Source organism: Opisthocomus hoazin, chromosome 5 (assembly GCF_030867145.1).
Source record: "Opisthocomus hoazin isolate bOpiHoa1 chromosome 5, bOpiHoa1.hap1, whole genome shotgun sequence".
Lineage (NCBI taxonomy): Eukaryota > Metazoa > Chordata > Aves > Opisthocomiformes > Opisthocomidae > Opisthocomus > Opisthocomus hoazin.
In genome coordinates, this window is record NC_134418.1 from 2,233,382 (window position 1) to 2,248,382 (window position 15,001).

The 15,001-nt window shown below is 61.5% G+C and overlaps 1 protein-coding gene across 1 annotated transcript; it reads left to right on the top strand.

The window, feature by feature from the left end:
* Positions 1-8,770: 8,770 nt before the first annotated feature.
* On the top strand, positions 8,771-11,867 carry LOC104337877 (uncharacterized). The gene is made up of 3 exons (XM_075422132.1): positions 8,771-8,969; positions 10,386-10,570; positions 11,603-11,867. Exons 1-3 carry the CDS (start codon positions 8,771-8,773, stop codon positions 11,831-11,833), a joined length of 615 nt encoding a protein of 204 aa, XP_075278247.1. The 3' UTR covers positions 11,834-11,867.
* The last annotated feature ends 3,134 nt before the right edge of the window (positions 11,868-15,001 follow it).

Here is a 15,001-nt window from a genome sequence, read left to right on the forward strand (position 1 = left end):
TCAACTCCACTAAAATAAATCGAAAGCGAGCGAGATAAGGCGCGGGCGCCCTCGCTGCCTATTTAACATTCATTGGATTGAATAATCAGGCCTCATTATCTCAAATTGTCTTGCATATTTGCCCTCAAAATGCTAATTTGAAAGTTGGCTGCGAGCGCCGTCTGCCTAGTTGGACTAAAATATTATTTCGCTTTATTGTGCGTTGGTTTGTAGCTCCGGGGGCATTTCCCCTCGCCGACCGACAGGGAAATAGGGGAAAAAAAAAATTAAATAAAGGGAAAAAAAGAAGAGAAAAAACCCCCCCCGACATTTATCAAAAGCTGGCCGGGGAGGAGAGCAGTGCGGGGTTTCGCGTCGAAATGGCATTTTGAGGCCTTCCAGTAAAATTAGAGGCTTTATCAGCTCCTTTTCGGGGACGGGCGGTTTTATCGTTCATCTCCGGATGGAAAATAGGAGAAATAATTTGCTTTTATTCCGCTTGTTTGGCGGAGCGGGGAGGGACGGAGGCTGCCGCTCCCTGCGGGTCCCCTCCGCTCCCCATCTCCTCGCGTCCCCCTCCTTCACCCCCCGTCACCCCTTCACCCCCGTGTCCCCTTCGAGAGGGCAAAACCGAAGCTCTGGGCTTTATCCTCCGGCTCCCGGGCGGAAAATCACCGCTTGATCTCCGGGCGGGATTCAGAGCATCAATCGATTTGCGTTCTTCCCCTTGCTAAAAGTCAATCAATAGATAATCAGGTGGGGGTGATGGCCAGGAGTTAACCCCCCACACACCCCCCCCAAATTCTCGGCCGAGGATTAAGCGGTGTTGAAGGGCGAGCGCTTCGCCCGCGTCTCAATCCGGCGTTAGCGATGCCGCCGTCCGCGCGCTGGCTTACCCGGCCGCCCCGCAAAGACGCGTTTCTCATGCAAAGCCCTGGCCGTGCCCCCCCCCGAGCTGTCTGAGCAGCAAACCGCAATTGTATCGGAGATTAACGGGGCTTTGCGGGGGCCGGGGGGGCGAGGCCGCCGAGCCTCGTCGGCAAATAACGGCGGAAATCCGTCGCCATCAATTCCGCGGGTGCCTCCGGATTTGGCAATGACACTGCTGGTGACTTTCCCGGCTGGGCAGATGGATGGGGGCTTGGACGCGCTCCCGGGTTTCGGGGGGCAGATGGTAGCGTGAAAAATGGGGACCCACGAAGATGTTGGAACCTGGGGATGCTGCAAACCCCCCCACACCACGCACCGGGTGCCAGCCGTCGGGAATCGGAGGAGGGACGCTGTCACCGGGCACGTTTGGTCCCGCTGCTCCAGAGCCAGCGCGTGGGGAAGCACAAACCTCAACCTTCCCATCGCCCCCATCTTGTGCTGCCCCTGGACGTGGCCTTGTGGGGCCACTCGACAGGGTTTGGGGGCTGGTGGCAGCCTACTTGTGTTGCCATCCAGCGAGACCTGGGCAGGCTGGAGAGTTGGGCAGAGAGGAACCTGATGAGGTTCAACAAGGGCAAGGGCAGGGTCCTACACCTGGGGAGGAACAACCCCAGCACCAGGACAGGCTGGGGCGGACCTGCTGGAGAGCAGCTCTGTGGAGAGGGACTGGGAGTGCTGGGGGACGACAGGGTGACCATGAGCCAGCAGCGTGCCCTGGGTGCCAAGAAGGGCAATGGGATCCTGGGGTGCATGAGGAGGAGTGTGGGCAGCAGGGCGAGGGAGGTTCTCCTCCCCCTCTGCTCTGCCCTGGGGAGGCCCCATCTGCAGTCCTGTGTCCAGTGCTGGGCTCCCCAGTTCAAGAAAGATGAGGAGCTACTGGAGAGAGTCCAGTGGAGGGGTGCGAGGATGAGGAGGGGACTGGAGCATCTCTCCTGCGAGGAGAGGCTGAGGGAGCTGGGCTTGTTCAGCCTGGAGAAGAGAAGGCTGCGAGGGGACCTTCGAAATGCCTCTAAATATCTGCAGGGTGGGGGTCAGGAGGACGGGGCCAGACTCTTTCCAGTGGTGCCCAGCGACAGGACAAGGGGCAACGGGCACAAACTGAAGCAGAGGAAGCTCCAGCTGAAGATGAGGAAGAACTTCTTCCCTCTGGGGGTGCCGGAGCCCTGGCCCAGGCTGCCCGGGGAGGCTGTGGAGTCTCCTTCTCTGGAGATATTCCAGCCCCGCCTGGCCGCGGTGCTGTGCAGCCTGCTCTGGGTGACCCTGCTTGGGCAGGGGGTGGGACTGGGTGACCCACAGAGGTCCCTGCCAACCCTAACATTCTGTGATTCTGTGATTCTCCCGGTTAGTGACGGGCTGAACTTGGCCAGCTCACCTTGGGATCAGCCAACGAGCAGGGTGCTGGGGTGGAACCATCCCTGCGGAGCTGACGCAGCTTGGCTGAAGTCACTTGGATCGAGCTGCAGGACAGGCTCCAGCCCCCAGGAACACCCATGGTGCAGGGCACAGCACTGATACTGTCCTTGGTCTGCCCTTGGGTGGCCTCCACACATGGTGAGATGGCATTTGGCTTTTTCCTGGAGATGGTCCCCAGCATCACCCAGAGCTTGCATGGCCGATGGTGGCACCCGTGGATGGAGAGGAGACAGGCTGTCACCCTCCACCGGGACACCCTCCATACATGCAGCATCTCAGGAGAAACCTCCTGGCCCTGGTGTTTCCCAGTCCCAGTGTCTCCCAGCCCAGTTTGTCCCATTCCAGTTTGTCTCACCCCGGTGTGTCCCACCCCTGGTGTATCCCATTCTGGTGTGTTCCATCCTGATGTCCCACCCCAGTGTGTCCCATCCCAATATGTCCCATCCCTGGGGTGTTCCAGCCTGCTGTGTCTCAGCCCACTGTGCCATCCTGGTGTGTCCCACCCCAGTGTGCATGTCCCACCCTGGTGTGTCCCACCTTGGTGTGTCTCATCCCGGTGTCCCCCATCCTGGTGTCCCCCATCCTAGTATGTCCCATCCCTGGGGTGTCCCAGCCCGCTGTGCTATCCCGGTGTGTCCCACCTTGGTAGGTCTCATCCCAGTGTCCCCCATCCCGCTATGCCATCCCAGTGTCTCCCAGCTTGGTGTACCCCACCCTGCTGTCCCAGCCCAGTATCCCATCCTGGTGTGTCCTATCCTGCTGTCCCTCATCCTGCTGTCCCATCCCAGTACGTCCCACCCTGGTGTCCCCCATCCCGCTGTCCCAGTTCAGGGTGTCCCAGCCTGGTGTGTCCCCCACCCTGGTGTCCCAGCCCGATGTCTCACACCAAAGTCCCCCACCCCACTGTCCCAGTTCGGGGTGCCCCAGCCCGGTGTCCCCCGCCCCAGTGTCTCCCACCTGGCTGTCCCAGTTCAGGGTGTTCCAGCCCAGTGTTCCCCAGCCTGGTGTCCTCCACCCCGGTGTCCCCCATCCTGGTGTCCCAGCCCGATGTCTCACACCTATGTCCCCCACCCCGCTGTCCCAGTTAGGGGTGTCCCCTCCCGCTGCCCCAGTCCAGTGTCCCCCAGCCTGGTGTCCCCCAGCCTGGTGTCCCCTCCCACTATCCCATCCCCGTGTCCCATCCAGGTGCCCCCCAGTCCGGTGCCCCCAGCCCAGTGTCCCCCAGAACAGTGTCCCCCAATCTGGTGCCCCCCATCCCGGTGTCCCTTTCCGGTGCCCCCCATCCCGGTGTCCCATTCCTGTGCCCCTCTTCCCAGTGCCCCCCAGCCCGGTGTCCCCTCCCCTGCCCCAACCCAGTGTCCCCCAGTCCGGTGCCCCATCCTGCTGCCCTCCAGCCCGGTGCCCCCCAGCCCGGTGCCCCATCCCGCTGCCCCAGTCCGGTGCCCCCCAGCCCGGTGTTTCTTTCCGGTGCCCCCCATCCCGCTGTCCCATCCCGGTGTCCCATCCCTGTGCCCCTCATCCCGGTGCCCCCCACCCCGGTGCCCCCCATCCCGGTGTCCCCTCCCCTGTCCCCGCCGCTGTCGCAGCGCGGTCGGGCAGTGGCCTCTGGCGGCCACCGCGGGAACGGCCCCGCCGAGACCTGGACTGGGAGCCACTGGGACCCGGACTGGGATCCCACTGGGACCTCACTGGGATCCCTCCGGGACCCCACTGGGACTCTATGCACTGGCGTGCCTCCCAACTGGGATCCTCATTAACTGGGAGCCCGCTGACTGGGACGCTTGCTAACTGGGATCCCTGCTAACTGGGATCTCTGATGAGTAGTGATACACTCAGTAGGATCTACACTAAACGGCATCCCCACTAATTAGCAGCCTGCTAATTGGGCGGCTTAGTAGTAGGGACCCTCTTTAACTGGCAGCCCGCTGACTGGACTTGTGCTGACTGGGATGCCTGTAAACTGGGACCCTGCTGACTGGGTACCCTGCTAACTGGGATACTCTCTATCTCCAGTGCTCACTAAGCAGGGTGCCTGCTACTGGGAATGTCCACTAACTGGGATCCTTACTCACTGGAATGCTTGCTAAGTGGAAAGACCAGTAACTGGGGTGCCTAGTAACTGGGACGCCTGCTACTGGGGATGCTCACTAACTGGGATGCTCACTAACTGGGATGCCCACTGACTGAGATATGCACTAACTGGGATGCTCACTAACTGGGGTCCTTACTCACTGAAATGCTTGCTAACTGGGATGCCTAGTAACTGGGATGCCTGCTGCTGGGGATGCTCACTAACTGGGATGTCCACTGACTGAGATGCCCACTAACTGGGATGCTCACTAACTGGGATCCTACAAATAGGGGTACTCCCTAACTGGGAAGCCCAGTAACTGGGATGCTCACCAACTGGGATGCCAGTTAACTGGGATGCTCAGCAGCAGTGGCGCTTGCCAACGGGGATCCCCGCTAACTGGGACGCTCTCGGGTCCGCGTGGCTCAGGGACGCCTAGCGCTCCGGGTGCCTTTGGGGATCGGTCCCAGCCGCTCGGAGCAGCCGATGTTTTGCTGGAAGCGGCTGCGGCGTCACCGCCGGCATCCGAACGAGCTCCGGTACGGAGCGGGACCAAAGCCGTCTGAACTGGGCAGAGTGGGATTTCTCCTCAGCCACGAACCTCATGAGCCACAGCTCTAAAAAGCCATGAAACAGAAATATGGAATATTATGGAAAAAATAATACCAGGGTATTCCTTTCAGGCACGTGGAAAAGTGCGAAGCCTTTGGAGAAGAGATCTCCCCCCTGCAGCAGCTCCGGGTCCCCCCAGTCTGCTGGAGGGGGGGACCCATTCCAGCCCCGAGCCGCCCAGCCCCGCTGCGGGACCCCCCCCAGTTTGGGGCACACAACGCTTTTTTATCTCGTATCGCACAGCGACGGGCGCCGTTCTGCGTGGAAACTCCTCTGCCGAAGCTCTCAACCTCCAGAAATTCCCTGGCGAGGAATTCCCCGGGTCAGCCCCTCGCAGGGTTTAAAAAAAAGAAAAGAGAAGTTTCTTTGGGGTTATTTTTCCGCCTTTCTGGGGTGACCTGCGCCCATGGGAGTCCTGCTCGAGGGACCCTCCCTGGAGATGGGCCAAGCCTACGGAGAGAAGCGTCCCCGAATCCGGGTGACGAAACCATTAACAACACCGAAGGAAGAGTGGATTTAACTGGGGGGGATCTGGGATGGAGATAAAATGATCCGGGGGGGACGGAGGGGGAGGCCTGGATCCTCCTCAGCCACTTGATGGCAGTGGGGGTCCGAATATTTTGCTTTTTTCCCCAATAATTCCAGCTGAATTGGGGGAAAATACTCTTTGTCCAAACATTTTGCTTTTTTCCCCAATAATTCCAGCTGAATTGGGGGAAAATACTCTTTGTCCAAATATTTTCCTTTTTTTCCCAATAATTCCAGCTGAATTGGGGGAAAATACTCTTTGTCCAAACATTTTGCTTTTTTTTTCAATAATTTCAGCTGGAATGGGGGAAAATACTCCTTTTCCCATCGGACTGGGGGTGTCCGTAGCCCCCCGGCACCGGACGCAGGCAACGCAGCGGGATTTTGCGGGCGGAGGGCTGCGAGAGCTGGGATGGACGGACGGGCGACGGCCAGACAGAGGGATGCTGCAGGACAGGGGATGGACCCCAGGCCAAGGGGGGGGACAGGGGTGACCCTGGAGCCCCCCTCCTGCAGACGGACAATCCACACCTGCCCAGACAGCCCGGCCCGCGGGCTAATGAGCAGCATTGTTATTAATTAGCTCAGGAGCCAGAGCTTTGGGGCAATTTCACCTCAAAATTAGGCAGGGGCCATCCCTGGGTTCACCTCCCAGTTCTGGGTGAATGGAGGGGCAGCGAACCCCCCAATTCCAGCCCTCTCGTGCTCCTTGCTTGCACAGCATCCCCCCCCCCCCCCCCCAAATTACTGACACCCCCCTCCCATCTCTCCAGGACAGGATTTTCCCACCTGGCTGTCCCAAAGCACTGCTGGGTCCCAGTATCTCCAGTTCGGCTCCAGGACAGGGTTTTCCCAAAGCACCTCTGGCTCCCAGTATCCCCAGTTCGGCTCCAGGACAGGATTTTCCCAAAGCACCTCTGGCTCCCAGTATCCCCAGTTCGGCTCCAGGACAGGATTTTCCCAAAGCACCGCTGGGTCCCAGTATCCCCAGTTCGGCTCCAGGACAGGATTTTCCGAAAGCACCTCTGGCACCCAGTATCCCCAGTTTGGCCCCGTATCTCCTGGATCCCGACCCGGCGGGTGCAATTAGCATCCCACCCAGCACAAGGGTGCCGGGCAAACACCCCCCCCGCCCCGGGCCTGGGACCACCCTGCAGCGTGGGGGTACTGGGAGGGGGGCGAGGTGGGGGGGTGTTTGCTGAGCTCCCTCAAACAGAGAGAGTGGGAAAAGGGAATAAAAAAAGGGAAAGCACCTCCTGACCAAACACACCCGAGCCCGGCCGGGGCCTCCCGCCTTTTTAAGACCATAATTAAGAACTAATAAAGCCAAATCTGCCGCCCTTTCATCTCTGCCCCCCCCCCCTTTGCCTTTATTTGCCCCCCACCGCAGCGGCTGCGGGGCGTCGCTGCCAGCACGCTGCCCACCGTGGGCTTTTTATCCTTTTTTAATATAAAGACCCCCACCCCGTGGAGCCTTCACCTGCCGGTGCCGGGCTCGGGTGCACCCCGGTACCGTGGAGCCGGGGGGGGGGGTCGGGGGGTCCCCATCCTGGTCCCCATCCCCGGGGGAGAAATCCTTGGGGTTTGCTCTTTGCTTTTTCCCCTCCCCCCCAAATTTGGGGGGCCCACAGACGCGTGGGGACGTTGCAAAAGCCGAGTGAGGGGGGTTGCTGTCGTGCAGATGTGGGGCTCGGCCCCCCCGAAACCCCCCCGCGCCCCATTTCCTCCCCATTAAAGCCCCCAGCCCCGGCGGAGTCCTTTGAGCGGGGGCTCGCCCCCCCGCCGCGCCGGGCCCGAGGTGTGATTTTTCCCAGCTCGTTAGGAAAAGCTGCAGGATTTGAAGAATCTCAGCCCCTAATGACCATCTGAATCCCATCAGCCGAGAGGGGCGAGCTGGGGGGCTGCGGGGACAGCCCCCCGCCTCTGCCACTGCCTCCCAGAACATCCCTGGTCCTGTCCCTTCACCTCGATGGCCCCCGGGGTATCTTACGTCCCCCCTAAAAAGCAGCTGCGCAGTGGGGTGAACACAGGGGGGGACCCTGAGCCGCCCTGGGGGCTTTGGTGGCCTTGGGGTGACACCGTGGTGTCCCCTGGGCACCTGGATCCTGAGTATTTCAGGGCCAAAGTCACCCGGGGGGGGGGGGGGAGTATCCACGCTGGGGGAGGCCGTGCGGGGGTCTCCATCCCCAGGGCTGCGGCACGTGGAGTGGGGACACCCCAGTCGAGGGCTGGGGGACGTGGCCACCGAGGGAAGGGGGACATGGCCATCAAGGGCAGGGGGACATGGCAGGGGACATCCACACCCGGGCGGGGGGACACAGAGGGGGACATCCCCATTGAGGACAGGGGGACGCAGAGGGGGGTATGGCCACCGAGGGCAGGGAGACACAGTGGGGACATCCCCACCGAGGGCAGGGGGACACGGAGGGTGGGGGACATCCCCACTGTGGGCAAGGGGACATGGCCACCAATGGCAGAGGGACATGGCCACCAAGAGCAGGGAGACATCCCCATCGAAGGCAGGGGCACACAGAGGGGGACAGGGCCACCAAGAGCAGGGGGACATGGCAGGGGACATCCCCATTGAGGGCAGGGGGACATAAAGGGGGACATGGCCACCAAGGGCAGGGGGACTTGGCCGTCGAGGGCAGGGGGACATGGAGGGGGACATCCGCACCGAGGGCAGGGGGACACGGAGGTGGACATGGCCACAAAGGGCAGGGGGACATGGAGCGAGGGGGACATCCCCACCGAGGGCAGGGGGACACAGAGGGGGACATGGCCACCAAGGGCAGGGGGAGGACATGGTGGGGGACATGGGACATCCACACCGAGGGTAGGGGGGACATGAACGGGGACATCACCACCGAGGGCAGGGGGGACACGGAGGGGGACATGGCCGTCGAGGGCAGGGGGACATGGCCACTAAGGGCTCGGGGACACAGAGGGGGACATCCCCACTGAGGGCAGGGGGACACGGAGGGGGACATGGCCACCAAGGGCAGGGGGACTTGGCCGTCGAGGACAGGGGGACACGGAGGGGGGACATGGCCATCAAGCCCGGGGGGGGGTGACAGGGCAGGGGGACCCAGAGGGCAGCCGGACCCCCCTCCCCGCCCCACCCCTCCCCCCCGGGCAGGGCAGGGGGCGATGCCTCCGGTCCCCGCCCCCCCGGGGCCGGCCGGGGCTGCCGGATAAAGGCGGCCAGCGGGACCCCCGCCCCCGGCAGCGCCGGCCATGCCGCCCCCCGCCCCGCCGCCCCCCGCCCGGCCCGGCCAGGCCTTCACCATCGCCGCGCTGCTGGGCCCCCCCACGACCCGGGGACCCCCCCCGGCTCCGGCCCCAGCCGCCCCCCGTCTCCCGCCGCCGCCGCCGCCGTTCTGCGCATCTTGCTGCGGGGGTCCCCCCGCCTGGGCCGCCCGCCTCGGGGCGACAGGTACCGCGACCCCCCACCCCCGCGAATAGGGACCCCTCGAATGGGGACACCCCCCGCCTCGCGAATGGGGACCCCCCGCATGGGGACACCCCCCGCCTCGCGAATGGGGACCCCCCGCATGGGGACCCCCCCCCCTCCGCCTCTTCCTGCGGGACAGCTCCGAACGGGGACCCCCCGAACGGGGACCTCCCTCCGCCTCTCGAATGGGGACCCCCCAAATGGGGACACCCCCCCCTATCTCTCCCGGGGGGACACCCCCAATGGGGACCGCCCCCCTCCTCCTCTCCCGGGGGTCACCACGAATGGGGACCCCCCTCCGAATAGGACCCCCCCTTCACCTCTCCCGGGGGGACAGCCCAAATGGGGACCCCCCCGATTGGGGACCCCCCCTTCTGCCTCTCCCGTGGGGGACACCCCGAATGAGGACCCCCCCCGAATGGAGATCTCCTTACACCTCTCCCAGGGGGACGCCCCCGAATAGGGATCCCCCCCTCCGCCTCTCCCTGGGGGACCCCCCGAATGGGGACCCTCCCCACCTCTCGAATGGGGACCCCCCTCCGAATGGGGACACCCCCTCTGCCTCTTCTTGGGCGACAGCCCCGAGTGGGGACCCCCCTCCGAATGTGGACCCCTCTCCGCCTCTCCCGGGGGAACAGCCTGAATGAGGACCCCTCCCCTTCACCTCTCCCGGGGGAACACCCCAAATGGGGACCCCCCAAATGGGGACCCCCCTCTGCCTCTCCCAGGGGGACACCCCGAGTGGGGACAGCCCAGAACGGGGACCCGCTTCCACCTCTCCCACAGGGACATCTCCAAACGGGGACTTTCTTCCACTTCTCCAAGGGGGGACCCCTCCAAAGGCGATCTCTTCCAGGGGGACCCATGCCCACCTCTCTCGGGACCCCCGAGTAGGAGACCTCCTTCCATCTCTCCAGGGGGAGGCCATTGGCCACCTCTCCAAATGGGGGACCTCTTGCAAGGGGACCTCTCCCATTCGGATGTCTCCAGACAGGGGACCTGCTCTGCCTCCTCCTCCCAAGGGGACCTCTCCGACGAGGACCCTCTTCTGCCCCTCCAAACTGGACCCTCTGGCCTCTCCCAGGGGGACATCTCCATATGGGGGGAGCTCCTTCTACCTCTTCATGGGGACCCCCTCCCAAGGGATGCTCTCCAAGAGGGACCTGTATTCACCTCTCCAAGGAGATCCTCTCTAAGTGGAGGACCCTCTCCCACCTCTTCAAATAGGGGAACCCCTCCAAAGAGACCACTTCTGCCTCTCCAAAGGGGACACCTCCACATGGGAAGATCCTTTCTGCCTTTCCAAGAAAGGACCTTCAAAGGGGGACCCCACGCTAAAAGGGACTCCCTCCAAGGGCTCCTCTCCACCCTGACCCCACCTGTCTCCCTTGCCTCCAGGCTTCCTGATCTCCAAGTGCTGCTTCCCCATCTTCAAAGCCAAGAACGGCAAAGCCAAGCGAGTCCGGACCATCTTCACCAGTGACCAGCTGGCCCGGCTGGAGAAGGAGTTTGCGCGGCAGCAGTACATGGTGGGCACGGAGAGGTGCCTGCTTGCCTCTTCTCTGCGCCTCACCGAAGAGCAGGTAAGCCCCACCACGCTCTGTCTCCTCCTGCCCCACCAGCAGGTCCAGGGAGGCTCCCAGACCTGTTTGCCAACGGGTGGGACCTGGGCCATGTCCCTCAGCCTGGGGCAGGAGCCCTGTGGGGTAGTAACTGCGGGTAGTTCACGTTAAAAGGCTGGAGGATCACAGATGGGGAAACTGAGTCGCAAAGTGTCTGTCCCGAGGCCACATCGAGAAGAGAAGGCTCCGGGGTGACCTTAGAGCAGCCTTCCACGCACAGAATCACACACACAGAATGGTCATGGTTGGAAGGGACCTCTGTGGGTCACCCAGCCCAACCCCCTGCCCAAGCAGGGTCACCCACAGCAGGCTGCACAGCACCGCGGCCAGGCGGGGCTGGAATATCTCCAGAGAAGGAGACTCCACCGCCTCCCTGGGCAGCCTGTTCCAGAAAGGGCCTACAGGAAGGGTGGAGAGGGGCTTTTCACAAGGGGGTGCAGTGATAGGACAAGGGGGAACGGCTCTAAACTAAGAGAGGGCAGATTTAGATGAGATATTGGGAAGAAATTCTTCACCAGGAGGGTGGTGAAACCCTGGGCCAGGTTGCCCAGAGAAGCTGTGGCTGTCCCCTCCCTGGCAGGGTTCAAGGCCAGGCTGGATGGAGCTCTGAGCACCCTGGTCTGGTGGGGGATGTCCCTGCTCATGGCAGGGGGGTTGGAACCAGATGATCTTCAAGGTCCCTCCCAACCCAAACCATTCCAGGATTCTATGACTTGTGTTCAACCGAAGGCTGGACCTTCTGCACCGTTGGCACGTCCAGCTCAGCGACGTGGGCTCAGCTCCTGGGTTGCAGGGGACACTTTTCCATCTCACTGGGGACAGAGCGTGGCAGGGCACCTCTGTCCTGCCCAGCTGGAAGGTGGCTGAGGCTGTGGGCGCCGGGAGCTTTGTGGAGCGTCTGGGCACTGCCTGAGCCACGGGGCTTTACCAGCCCACGAGCCCACGGTCCGTGGAGAAGCCAGGTTTGAAAGCCAAGCTTTACCTCTTCCCAAGGTGAAAGTCTGGTTCCAAAACCGGAGGATCAAGTGGAGGAAACAAAGCCTGGAACAGCAACAAGCCAAACTGGCCAAAATGGGTTTGGCCACCCCGCAGCGGAGCCCCGACTCGCAGAGCCACCCCGGCGAGGAGGACAAGGACTTCCCAGCGGAGGTGGGCCGGGAGGACACGGCCTCATCCGCCGGCTCGGGGACAGCACCCGTACAGACTGTGGCCCAGAGCTGCTGAATCGCCCCTTCGGGCCGCTGTCCCGTCTGTATCATACGAGTGTATCATAGCTGGCAAGGAGCCAACCTAATATATACCGGGCACCGGTTATTTTTGCAGCGCGAAAATAAATTATTTATGCAGCTCTGGGGCTCGTCTTTGCAGGAGGAGGAGGAACACCACCACGTGGCAGCAAGCGTTCAGTGGAGGCTTGTTCATGGGAGCAAGCCCGGGAGGTCTGGGGGCCTGCTGTGCACCCCCCCACCCCAATCCGCCCCATAGACAGGCTCATCCCAAAGGTGCTGGGTGCTCGGGTACCTCCGTGAGCTCTGAAGTAGCCCAGGATCTTCATAGAGCCCGGGTGGTTGTAGAGGACCTCCATCTCCTGGTCCATCCATCTCCATCTTCCTTCCCCTTCACCATAGCACCCTGCTCTGCCCACAGCTCACGGGACCCGACCCGGTGACGGCGTCCCGCTCTCCAGGGCTTTCGGAGCCAGGAAAGTTGGGAAAACCAGGGAAAATGCACCTGGAGAGCAGAGCTGGCGGTGGCTTTGTGAGCCGGACACCTGGAGAGCTGTCTCAGCTGGGCAAGGATTAGCCAGGTTTTAATTTTAATTGCTTGGCCCAGCTTAGGCAGGTGCAGAGGTTTCACAGAATCACAGAATGTTCATGTTTGGCAGGGCCCTTTGGGGGTCACCCAGCCCAACCCCCTGCCCAAGCAGGGTCACCCAGAGCAGGCTGCACAGCACCGCGGCCAGGCGGGGCTGGAATATCTCCAGAGAAGGAGACTCCACAGCCTCCCTGGGCAGCCTGGGCCAGGGCTCCGTCACCCTCAGAGGGAAGAAGTTCTTCCTCATCTTCAGCTGGAGCTTCCTCTGCTTCAGTTTGTGCCCGTTGCCCCTTGTCCTGTCGCTGGGCACCACTGGAAAGAGTCTGGCCCCGTCCTCCTGACCCCCACCCTGCAGATATTTAGAGGCATTTCGAAGGTCCCCTCTCAGCCTTCTCTTCTCCAGGCTGAACAAGCCCAGCTCCCTCAGCCTCTCCTCGCAGGAGAGATGCTCCAGTCCCCTCCTCATCCTTGTAGCCCTCCGCTGGACTCTCTCCAGTAGCTCCTCATCTTCCTTGAAGTGGGGAGCCCAGAACTGGACACAGGACTCCAGATGGGGCCTCCCCAGGGCAGAGCAGAGGGGAAGGAGAACCTCCCTTGCCCTGCTGGCCACACTCCTCCTGATGCACCCCAGGATCCCATTGGCCTTCTTGGCACCCAGGGCACGCTGCTGGCTCATGGTCACCCTGTCGTTCCCCAGCACTCCCAGTCCCTCTCCACAGAGCTGCTCTCCAGCAGGTCCGCCCCAGCCTGTGCTGGTGCCTGGGGTTGTTCCTCCCCAGGTGCAGGACCCTGCCCTTGCCCTTGTTGAACCTCATCAGGTTCCTCTCTGCCCAGCTCTCCAGCCTGTCCAGGTCTCGCTGGATGGCAGCCCAGCCTGCCGGGGTATCCACCACTCCTCCCAGTTTGGTGTCATCAGCAAACTGGCTGAGGGAATCCAGCAGGTTTGGGCCAGGCACTGGCCGGTGCATGAGCCAAGGGGGGCTCCATGGGGAGCTGGGGAGCTCCTGGAGAGGTGCAAAGCAGGTGAGTACCAGCGGCTTGGGACCTCCTGGGTGGGAGCAGCGATGGGGACATCTGCATGGTCACCTGGGCAGCACTGGCTCCTGCTGACTGCGCTGGGCTGGGGCTGGAGGGACCCAGGTGAAGGGTTTATCTGAGGGGGGGTGAAACCTGATGCAAGGAGAAGGGAAGAGGGGACCAGGCGAAGAGAAGGGGACTGTGCAAGGAGAGGGGGACAATTAAGAAGGGGACAGTGCAAGGAGAGGGGACAACGCAAGGAAAAGGAGATGATGCCAGGAGAGGGGATGACACCAGGAGAGAGGGGATGGTGCTTGGAGAGGGGGACGGTGAAAGCAGAAGGGGACAATCTAAGAAGGGGACAATGTAAGGAGAAAGGGACAGCGCAAGAAGAAGGGGACGATGGAAGGAGAGGAGGACAATGCAAGCAAGGAAAAAGGGATGAAGCAAGGAAAAAGGGATGAAGCAAGGAAAAAGGGATGAAGCAAGGAAAAGAAGATGCAAGAAGGGGACAGTGCAAGGAGAGAGGGATGACGCAAGAAGAAGGGGACGGTGCCAGGAGCAGGGGACAATCTAAGAAGGGGACAATGTAAGGAGAAAGGGACAGTGCAAGGAGAAGGGGACAATGCAAGGAAAAAGGGATGAAGCAAGGAAAAAGGGATGAAGCAAGGAAAAAGGGATGATGCAAGGAAAAGAACATGCAAGAAGGGGACAGTGCAAGGAGAGAGGGACGATGCAAGAAGAAGGGGACAGTGCCAGGAGAAGGGGACAATCTAACGAGGGGACAATGTAAGGAGAAAGGGACAGTGCAAGGAGGAGGGGACGATGGAAGGAAAAAGGGATGAAGCAAGGAAAAAGGGATGAAGCAAGGAAAAGAAGATGCAAGAAGGGGACAGTGCAAGAAGAAGGGGACGGTGCCAGGAGAAGGGGACAATCTAAGAAGGGGACAATCTAAGAAGGGGACAATGTAAGGAGAAAGGGACAGTGCAAGGAGAAGGGAACGATGGAAGGAGAGGAGGACAATGCAAGCAGAAGGAGATGATGCAAGGAAAAGAAGATGCAAGAAGGGGACAGTGCAAGGAGAGAGGGATGACGCAAGAAGAAGGGGATGGTGCCAGGAGCAGGGGACAATCTAAGAAGGGGACAATGTAAGGAGAAAGGGACAGTGCAAGGAGAAGGGGACAATGCAAGGAAAAAGGGATGAAGCAAGGAAAAAGGGATGAAGCAAGGAAAAAGGGATGGTGCAAGGAAAAGAAGATGCAAGAAGGGGACAGTGCAAGGAGAGGGGGACGATGCAAGAATAAGGGGACGGTGCCAGGAGAAGGGGACAATCTAAGAAGGGGACGATGTAAGAAGGGGACAATGTAAGGAGAAAGGGACAGTGCAAGGAGAAGGGAACGATGGAAGGAGAGGAGGACAATGCAAGGAAAAAGGGATGAAGCAAGGAAAAAGGGATGAAGCAAGGAAAAGGAGATGCAAGAAGGGGACAGTGCAAGGAGAGGGGGACGACGCAAGAAGGGGACGGTGCCAGGAGCAGGGGACGAGGTGACGGAAGCTGCC

What these genes read in the sequence shown, in the direction of transcription:
- LOC104337877 (XM_075422132.1), top strand. Translation starts at nt 8,771, where the DNA reads ATGCCGCCCCCCGCCCCGCCGCCCCCCGCCCGGCCCGGCCAGGCCTTC. An exon ending in CGCCCGCCTCGGGGCGACAG is followed by an intron (nt 8,970 to 10,385) that starts GTACCGCGACCC and finishes CCTTGCCTCCAG; the next exon opens with GCTTCCTGATCTCCAAGTGC. An exon ending in TGCGCCTCACCGAAGAGCAG is followed by an intron (nt 10,571 to 11,602) that starts GTAAGCCCCACC and finishes CCTCTTCCCAAG; the next exon opens with GTGAAAGTCTGGTTCCAAAA.